General features: G+C 29.5%; 1 protein-coding gene across 1 annotated transcript in view; it reads right to left on the bottom strand.

Moving 5' to 3' along the window:
* The window catches only part of LOC111620610 (folliculin-interacting protein 2-like), a 46,443-nt gene that overhangs the window by 30,819 nt on the left and 5,195 nt on the right, over positions 1 to 10,429 (bottom strand). Inside the window, exons 3-8 of the mRNA XM_023362576.1 lie at positions 10,131 to 10,387; positions 6,663 to 6,763; positions 6,429 to 6,497; positions 3,080 to 3,165; positions 2,927 to 3,007; positions 1,713 to 1,913 (exon numbers count right to left, since the gene is read on the bottom strand). Coding sequence (XP_023218344.1) covers positions 1,713 to 1,913; positions 2,927 to 3,007; positions 3,080 to 3,165; positions 6,429 to 6,497; positions 6,663 to 6,763; positions 10,131 to 10,387 — 795 coding nt within the window. The remainder of the gene's footprint in view (positions 1 to 1,712; positions 1,914 to 2,926; positions 3,008 to 3,079; positions 3,166 to 6,428; positions 6,498 to 6,662; positions 6,764 to 10,130; positions 10,388 to 10,429) is intronic.

Genomic DNA, 10,429 nt, shown 5'->3' with positions numbered 1-10,429 from the left:
AAGTAGTTCGGCTGCTCATCCACTATTGGTCCAGACTCTATCAATCTTCTCGCGAAACGACGTTATAGGAGGTACGTTATACGAAAGTTTCTACAATTTTTTCGCTACGTTATAGGAATTGTCGTTATAGGAACGTACGTTATAGGGGGGGGTCGACTGTAATCATCTTATTCTTAAATAAACTTAGAGTTATTGGACAATCAAATCTACGAGATTATCTATACGCATCTTTTTATTTGGAATTAATTATTCATGCTGTATAAATTTCACTGTAAAGTTTGAGTTGTATGTCAACACTTTCATCTCCAATAGTGACAAATTATTAATGTTTTGACCAATTTCATTCCAAAGTTGATAAAAATGACCAAGAGAAAACTAAAGATTTTGTTGATAGCAGAAAAGTATCTGTCATAATGACTGTGGAGGAATGCAAAACCAGAGAATCAAAAATTGCAAAAGAATTTGACATTTCATTGAGCCCATTCTAAACATAACTAGAGGATTTTGGAAAGCATCAATAAGTAAAATAAAACAAAAGAAAAAAGAGTAAATGTGAGTATCCAGATGCTAAAAAGTACTTTAAAAAGTGATGAAACACAAAGTATTTAAATCTGAATGTACTGTTCGTATTGCAATATTTATGACCTCATTAAAATAATGGTAGTTTCTGTAACTTGAAAGTTTTCCCTCTGTCCCTTCCACTTTGACTTTATTGAGTGTACAGTATTTATTTATTTACTTATCTTTCTTATTACAATTTGGACTGGTACCATCCATTGTCAGCCATAAAATAAATGTATAAAGACATTAAATTCAAACAAAATATAAAGTGTGGTAAATTGTTTACTTAATGCTAAAAAATGCTATAATGATCTTTTAGCAACTCTAGTGATAAATATTTGAATTTAATATAATATATTAATGAAGAAACTGAATTAATGTAGAATTAAGGCAAGGAAAGCTTTATCCATGAGAATTGTTAAACATACTTTTCAAAAACAGAAATGTAAGAATTTGTAAATTTTTGGATTTATATGTGCATTCTGCAGGCAACAAACTCACCAGTGGCCAAGTGGATAAAACCACCAAAGACAGGTAGTTGGTGATGGGTTTGTACCTTGCCAACTGGCTGACCACCTGGAGTCTTCTGGGTTTTCTTCACATTTGTAACATCTAAATAGGGACCAGTTTCCCATATATAGCACTCTTGGGAGGCATCCCCCTTGACAGACTGTGCCGTGCTGACATATACAAAAAACCAAACTGCATGCAAGTTCTTATATAATCTAAATATAACCTGTGAAACTAAAAATGCTTGAATAAACAATTTTGCTGAATAAAGACATAGCTTTTTTGTTTCAATATTTGTTTTTCATACTTATCATCCAATCATCATGTTTAGCAAGCTTGCTTGTCTGTCGCAATCAATATGTTAATTTAAAAATTCAAATAAATGCAATATTAAATGCATCTTATGAACCTTATTGAGATTTATAAACATTCATATAAAAATTAGGGTTTTCTAATTTACAGATTATCATAAAACCCAATTATCATCATACAGAATTCTCAAATTTTTATACTATCTACTCCTACAGAGAATTTTTTTTTTTACTACTTATTTTATCCCTTAATTTTAATTCTAATCAAACTCTAACATTTAAACCATTTTAATTAATTAAAATAATATTGTAATTAAAATTTTATGTTGCAAAATCCTACCTCTTCTACTGAAGAACTCTCATCGGATTTTGGATGCAATCCAAATTCAATACTTGTAGCCATATTTCTCAACAGGCGGCGTTGCAAGCTGTTAAAACTGCCAGAACAATTTAAACTAGAACTAACACTATTTGGAGAAATAGGTGATAAACTATGACAACTTCTGGTACTTCCAGTAGATTGCAGAGAGTCTATGTTAAATTTTATAAAAATGATTACATTCAGCATTTATTATCTAATTTATTTATTTTGTTGAAATATACAAATTAAAATATGCATTAATAATACAACTTAAATAATATCAAAAACACAAAAATATCTCTGTAAAGTCTTCACATGTTTAAACTTGTATTATAAAACCAATTTTAAAACAGAAGAAAAATTTATGTTTATAATGATTGAAAAATAATTTAAATTAATCTGATTTAAAGACAAAAAGATCAAACAAAAATACAATATTGCAGAAAATTTACAGAATAATGCAACATTAACTAATACATTAAGGAACAATTTCAAACTCTAAAATTTCTTGTGATAAACTGTATTGATGTTTACATTTTTATTTGAAGGTTTGTAAGATACAAGAATTGAATAACATTTACAAAAATAAATATTTTGAATTAGCTTCTCAAATTAATGAATTTTTGATCAACTACTTTATGAAGAACTGCAATATTAATGTGTAATATCCTTGATAAGCAAAACTCTACCTGCCTGCGAGTGACCTCGCAGGCACGTAGAGTTTGGCTTATAGAGGATATTAAACATTAATGATTTTTGTTCTGCACAACTTTATTATCTAAAGGGATAAACATCCACACTGAACTAAATAAAAATTTTCTCCAAAATGTAATATTTTTTCCAGTTCAAACACATTTTTTAGTGTACTAAGAAGTCAATTTTTCTGCTCTACCTGATCATATATTTCTTTGAAATTTTAAAAAAATTTTTGTACAAAATATTTAATTTCATTAATAAATAAAAGCGTATTTGTTTAATGAATGATGTAATAAATCACTCAGAGAAATGATTTTATAAAATATCTTACAGCTTTACTTTTTAGCTTATTTTTCTACATTAATCAATTTTTTATTGTATCAATAATATATAACATTAAATTTAAATTAAATAAGTTTCTTTAAAAGGCAATTAGTGATGTTCTATGAAATTCTTATAATTAAATTATCAGTATTACATTACTTACTTGAAATATATCTACCGCCATAGTGATTATAATGATTAGAAAGAGAAAGACCTCCGGGAACGTCTACGGGAATACTGTGGGCTAATTATATTAAAAAAGTTTTAGAAGATCAATTGCATTTTAAACACAATTTTTGACTAAAATTATACTTACCAACAGAAGAAACATCAGAACATTTCGAAATTTGTATCTCGTTAGATGAATGATGCCAGCTGCCTGATTCTTCTAATTCTTTTTCCCTAATTATAAAAGTTCAACATTAATTAAATAAAAATATTTTGGTTTTAAAATGTGCTGACTCCATGAAAACAAATAAAACCATACAACTGTTAAAGTGAGTCAAGTAAAAATATTTTATATACAAAAAAATTATCTTAAGTTCAGTATGAACAACATTTAACTTTGTCAGTAAATAAAAAAATATTCTCATGTTTATGGTATCAAGGATCATCATCCTTAATACCATAAACATGAGAATATTTCCATGGCGACAAATTTACAAATTTAAGCATTTAATTTAAAAATGATAATGCATGATGATTTAGACTCATGTTTAATCAAAATACAATAGAGCATCGATTATACGAATGCCGATCAACCAAAACATCAGTTAACAGAAAGTGTTCCAGTCGGACTGTGTCATGCTGAATTGAACGTTTTTGATACTAGATTAACTTCTAAAGTATAATTTTTTTGTTTTTATATTTTTAAATATTTTTATTTTGTTTGTACAAAATAAAGAAATAATTTTTAATGATACAATAGCCACAATTATTATTATAAAAATTTTCATTAGGCTTAACATCGAAGAAAATTCAACGTGAATTGACACACAATGGATAAAATTTAAACATGGGATATATTAATATACTATTATTGGGAAATACTAATATACAATATTAATAATGTATTTTTTCATACATAATCGGTTATCTGAAAAATCAATTTTCCAAACAACCCCAGTCCCCAATTGATTCAAATAATCTATGCTCTATTGTATATACATTATTATTAGATACAACAGCCAACATTACACATTACACACACACTTGTTTACTAATAAATATTTGGTTATATGTTAAATGTATGTTTAAAACAACATTAGACACATAATTATGTCAAAATATTTATAAATGCAGCTAGTACTTTTAACAAAGTTCATATTACTGAAATAAATTGTTTTTCTGGTATTTTCAAATGAAACGTCTTTTTAATTTTCATTTATGCTGTTTGTAAACTTCTTTTATTCATTAAATAAATCCATATCCTCTAATAATTTCCTTATTTGAATAATAAAATAATACAGTAATTTGATTTTGCATTTTTATTTTATGTAATATTTTCTAACATTACATATAATCAAGTAACGAACACCTTACTCTTTGCCAAGGGAGTTTATTAAAAACTAACGTTTTCGATCTACTCCATAGATCATCCTCAGGTTGAAACATTCGAATTTGGAATAACAAAAATAGAACGCCAAATTCAAATTCAAAGAGATAAAACCGACAACGTAGCAACTAATTAAAATAAAAATTAAAGCGTAAAAATACATAAATGTAAAATAAATAACATACAACTACTAAATAATATTATAAGCCACTATTTGTTAACCAATAAAAATCATTAAGGGATCCTATACACTTTGTTGATATACTGATGTTTCTTACCACCAATTCGCATAGAAGACTCGATATAAACAGGGGAGTTCCTATGGGAAGCCCAATATCGGGTCTTCTATGCGAATTGGTGGTAAGAAAAATAGAGGAAAAGGTTGTGCATAGCTTCAGAAATGATATTGTTTACTTCAAGAGATATGTGGACGATATCTTTATACTATGGGAAAAGTAATCGAGGAATCAGTAATTTTATAGAAAGAATCAATGATAACAAAGACGGCCTAAACCTGAAGCTAGAGCAGAAAAGTTCTGTAATGATACATTTCTTGGATATTAATATCACCTTTAAGAAAGGGCATTTATCTACTAATGTGTATACCAAACCAACACATAGTCCACTCTACATTCCTGCGCAGTCCAGTGATCCATTTCGTTATAAATTAGCAGCTTTTCGTGCCTTAGTTAGAAGGGCTTTTCTATATTGCGATAACATTATGGACAGAAACAAAGAAATGAAAAGGATTATGCAGATAGCAGAAACTTTGGGTTACAGAAGGAACATAATCGCTGGCATTATTAGAAAATTCGAGATAGGCGATACAAGAGCCTCTAAACAAGGGCCTAGTAAATACACAAAGTATACATTCAACAAAAATGTAAGAACCGTCATGGAGATTGCGGACAATAAAGCATCAACGTTGATCGTAAAACGAGCTCCGAATCTATACAAGATCCTAAGAAATGATAAAGGATATTAAGAAGGAAGATAAAGCAGGAGTGTATAGGATCCCGTACAAGAACCAGCAGTTAGGAATAGACAAGGATTACATAGGAGTAACAACGAGAAACCTAGGAATAAGGGTCAAAGAGCATAAATACGATATTAGAAAAAGATCTAACACAACAGTTCTGGCCCAGATGGCTCAGGCCGAAGGATCCATAGTTAGGTGGGAGGATGCAGAAATCATCAGAGAAGTGCACTCCCCAACTTTAGCGAGAACTGCCGAAAAGATGGAAATATATAGGAGCAAGTTAGATGAAAAATGCATAAACGCCAGGGATGCGGAGGGCCTACCCTCAGCATGGAAGTACGCCATTAAAAAACTTACAAGTAGCTGTTGAATTGCTCCATATCCGCAATCGCAATATGCGAACCTTAATGATTTTTATTGGTTAACAAATAGTGACTTATAATATTATTTAGTAGTTGTATGTTATTTATTTTACATTTATGTATTTTTACGCTTTAATTTTTATTTTAATTAGTTGCTACGTTGTCGGTTTTATCTCTTTGAATTTGAATTTGGCGTTCTATTTTTGTTATTCCAAATTCGAATNCAAATAGTGACTTATAATATTATTTAGTAGTTGTATGTTATTTATTTTACATTTATGTATTTTTACGCTTTAATTTTTATTTTAATTAGTTGCTACGTTGTCGGTTTTATCTCTTTGAATTTGAATTTGGCGTTCTATTTTTGTTATTCCAAATTCGAATGTTTCAACCTGAGGATGATCTATGGAGTAGATCGAAAACGTTAGTTTTTAATAAACTCCCTTGGCAAAGAATAAGGTGTTCGTTACTTGATTAATTATTTTGCCGAGTACATTTCTGTTCAATATTACATATAATAACTATAGTACAAAATCTTAAGATTTGAAGTTTTTAATGATTCAAGTACTGTTTCAAGTTCGTGCTCCAAAATATTTTGTGGGTACACATTTTCCTATTTGATATTTTTGATTTATTAATTATACTTTTTGCTTGTGTTATTAATAAAATTAGGAATATTTAAGAATTCAATATTTGTCTGAATTCATTTAAATCAATAAAAACAATCTATAAATATTTTTATGAAGCATAATGTTTATTAGTTAATTACCTATTACTTCTATTTTCATTAGGAACTGGAGCAGGGAATACAAGACTAATGATCAAATGCGGTGGTGACCTGTAAAAATAATAAATTCGTGTTCAAAATTTTTTTGTTATTACTATTTGACTTGAAAAAGTGAGTATTTTCAGATTTGTCTTAAAATTTATTAATATAAATTGTCTTCCCTTGAATAAATTTTATTAAATAAATTTCTAATCAACTTGAATAATGTTTTTTTACCTGACTGTGTGAATTTTCATAGTCGTTCCAGAGTAAGTCATACCCACAGAACCAAAAACCATTTCTTCCAGCATATGAAGATCAATATCACGTTTAACAATCTAAAAGATAAAAGGAAGAGAGCTATTAATGTGAGAAATTTCAGAATGAGAAAAGATAAATATCAACTCATTTATACAAATGCATAAAAGGAAGTTTGTATTTTCACAGGCACTGGTACAATATTTGTGAAAATGTACTGGTACATTTTCACAAATATTTATATAATGATATTTGTTTGTATAAATTGAAAACACAGTTTATTAAATCTTTTCTTCATAAAATATCAGTCTAATACTGTAACTAAAATAAATTTTTAATTTCAAGAGCATGAAATAAACAAAATACACCCATTGCTGTAAAAATGAGTGCACCAAGAAGTCATATTGCTGTGAAACTTGATATGGAGATAAGTCTAAAGCAGATATGGAAATGATTAGAGTTAAAATGTGATGGCTATTTGTATAATGCCAGCAGAGGGCCTTAAATTGTATCCCCTTGGCCTATAAGTACACAGAGGCATTCTGTCTGTAGTTTACCTGTTGCAGAGGGATGCTGTATCACAAGAGATACCTTTATATCCCAATTGAAGAACATATGAATAACTAACTGAATTTGAGAGAGAGAAGGATCATTGGTTGGTTGAAAAAAGCTGGATGGTTATCTCACCACAGTCCGCATTCTAACAACACTGAGGTGTTGAGACCAGTGGACTAGAGTGCTCACACACACGGCACTCAGGCTCAAGAGGTCCACGACAGACCACTAACCTAAGAAGACCGCTGCTCTTCCAAGAAGCACACATACAGCTGACTGTATTGTTGCCTGCCATCTGAACACAGGTGACATGGCACGATCAGTACAGGTACTGTACACGTCTGTACCATTTTGAGGTGCCTGGATGAGAAACATTTGATATCATGGCAGCCATTACATATGCTGCCATTGCTACCACCCACTGTTGTCTCCATTTGGAGTGGTGTTTGAACAACATGATTGAATCACAACAGAATGGAACTGGGTCATCTACAGCAGTGATCTCCAAACTTTTTCGATCTTATATCCCTAAGATGAAAATAATTATAAGTTGTACTGTACCCCTATAATATAATAAAATTTGCTAAATTTCTATTATAAATACATAATTCCTGCTAAATTTCCCACTACTTGCAATTTAAATTTTTTCTGTGTATGATCACAAATGATTGTGAACCTACTTCTTCGGGAAAATTACTAAGATTAGACAGACTGCAGACAAGACATACAGTATTTTGAAGGGAAACTTGGCCTATCCCCAAGTATCACTTTGTGTACCCCACTTTGGAGACCACTGATCTACAGCAATAAATCCAGATTCAGTTTGGGCACTGACAACAGCCATGTTCATGCCTGGAGGCCCTGTAGTAAATGCCTCAATCCTGCCTAGACTTTGTAGGGGGAGCAGCACACCACCCCTACAGCTGGCATGATGGTCTGGAGTGCCATCATACAACAGCCAGTCAACTCTAGTAGTGATCCAAGGACCATGACAGCCCAGAGATATATTAGTGACATTGTGCATTCACACGTGTTGCCTCTTGTGGCAGGACTTCAAAGAGCCATTTTCCAACAGGACAATGCTCGACCACACACAGCAAGAGTGTCACAAAACTGTCTCTGTCACATTTGTCACACTTCCCTGCCTGTCCGGTCCCGATTTGTCATCGATTGAACATGTCTGGGATGATCTGGAATGCAAAGTTGGACAACCTGGAAGTTTGGCAGGACTAGAGGATCACTTGCAGCAACTGTAAGTATTACCATTACACTCATACATGTACAATTATGTTCACTCATACATGTACAATTATGTTCAACAACTCCTTCTTGGAGCACTAATTTTTATCTCTGAGTGCAATTGAAAAAACTTTACATCATAATCATAAATAGGATTTGTTACAATGATATAAATGTTTAAAATTTTCATATAAAGCTCAGAACTCTCACTACTAAAATATCTAAATTCAATTTAAATCTTATTTAATTCCATACTTTTCTTTGCATCACAAGTATAATAGATTATGAATACAATTAATTCAGTTTCATATAATAAAAGTTGCTGAATCACTATTAATACATTTATCGAAAAGTTTCCTATGCAGAATACCATGTCATGGTCTTTATTAAATCTAACAGCATGGAATTATATATATAAATATAAAATTATATGATTATATAACCTAAGTTTATATAATTCCAATGCCAAACAGAAAATTAACAGAGCATTCAGACTGCCTTTATATAGTTTTCAATAACCAACACATTCCAATTTTCATAAAAATTGACAGGCAAATTAGATTTAGCAATAAGAAGTTTGTATTAAGTTAAGAAAATTTTTATATTTTTTTGATTTAAAGTTTGTAAAATAAAATTAAAATTGTTCTATGTAATTTATGGATTACTGAAATTGAAAATTTTCAAGGTTTTAAAAATATTTTAATGACAAAATAAACATTTTTCTAATTTAATTTAAATATGAAATCCACAGGGTTTTAATTGTTTTTACTTCTTTTAATTTAGGTTTTTGAACTTAATTCAATCAAATTTGTTTAAATTAAATTACTGATGATTAATATGCTTATTTAGTTTTGAGAAAGAACAATGCAATATTTCATAATGTTCATTAAAAATTAAATCTGGGTTATTATTGTACAATTCTAATAATTATTTTAGCTATTTTGATCATTTTCTTGGCCAGCAAATCAAAAATAAACTTAATATATAGATATTACACTATTATTACAAACAATATTAAAACTGATACAACATTCTTACTTAATATCACATGATGCTGTTATGATAATGTGATCACATGATACTGCAATATCATCATCAGCTGATACTGATTAATCTATATATAAATTTCAGTTTCTGTTATGAAGAAGAAACATTAAAAAATTTAGGAAACAAGAAACATTTTCATTTTCATTCATCAATTACAAATTTTCGGAAAAAAATGCCACATCAATACTTTTAGCGTAATCTCGACACACCTATTTCAAGTTAATCACAAGAAATGTAAATTTGAAATTTCCAATAGTTTCAAGGGCCTACTACACACAATGAAACCAAATTTAGTCGGGATTAGATTAAAAGAGAGATGCTTAAAAAACATTATATAAGAAAAATTATAATTTAACTATTGTTTTGGAACTGTTTTCAATATAAATGCCTTAAATACCCATCAAGCATTATATCATGTTAACTGTAAATTTAAAAAAATTTAAATTCTTGCACAACGTTAAATTTTCTTTCAGTAATTTGGCTGATCAGTTTGCTTTATAAATTGTTTTTTGTTACCATATGTATAAAATCTTTTTCGTATAAGTTATTAATAAATTAAAAAATAAAAGTATCCTTTAACAAGTAATACTTAAAATTTATACTTACTTCATCATTGGGTATTTTTAATGAATTCCTTTTTGGTTTTTCAACTTCTTTATTTACATTTTCTAAACTGCACGAAGAATGAGACCTTTTCTTTCTCTTTGAAGAAATGGAATTAATCTCCTTATTTTCCTTATCCCTTAACGATTTCGAATCAAACAATATTTTTCTTCCGTTTGAATCGGTCTCTTGAAATAAGATAACTCTTACTTGCTTCTCGCTGTTGAAGGGAGGGGATTTCCAACTAAAATAGTATAATTCTTTTATTAATCTCAACTAAAATCTAAATACAATAATAAACA

Source organism: Centruroides sculpturatus, unplaced genomic scaffold, assembly GCF_000671375.1.
Source record: "Centruroides sculpturatus isolate CEXI.00-Female unplaced genomic scaffold, Cexi_2.0 scaffold137, whole genome shotgun sequence".
Lineage (NCBI taxonomy): Eukaryota > Metazoa > Arthropoda > Arachnida > Scorpiones > Buthidae > Centruroides > Centruroides sculpturatus.
Note: the sequence above shows the minus strand (reverse complement) of the source record. Positions and strands in the feature narration are given on the sequence as shown.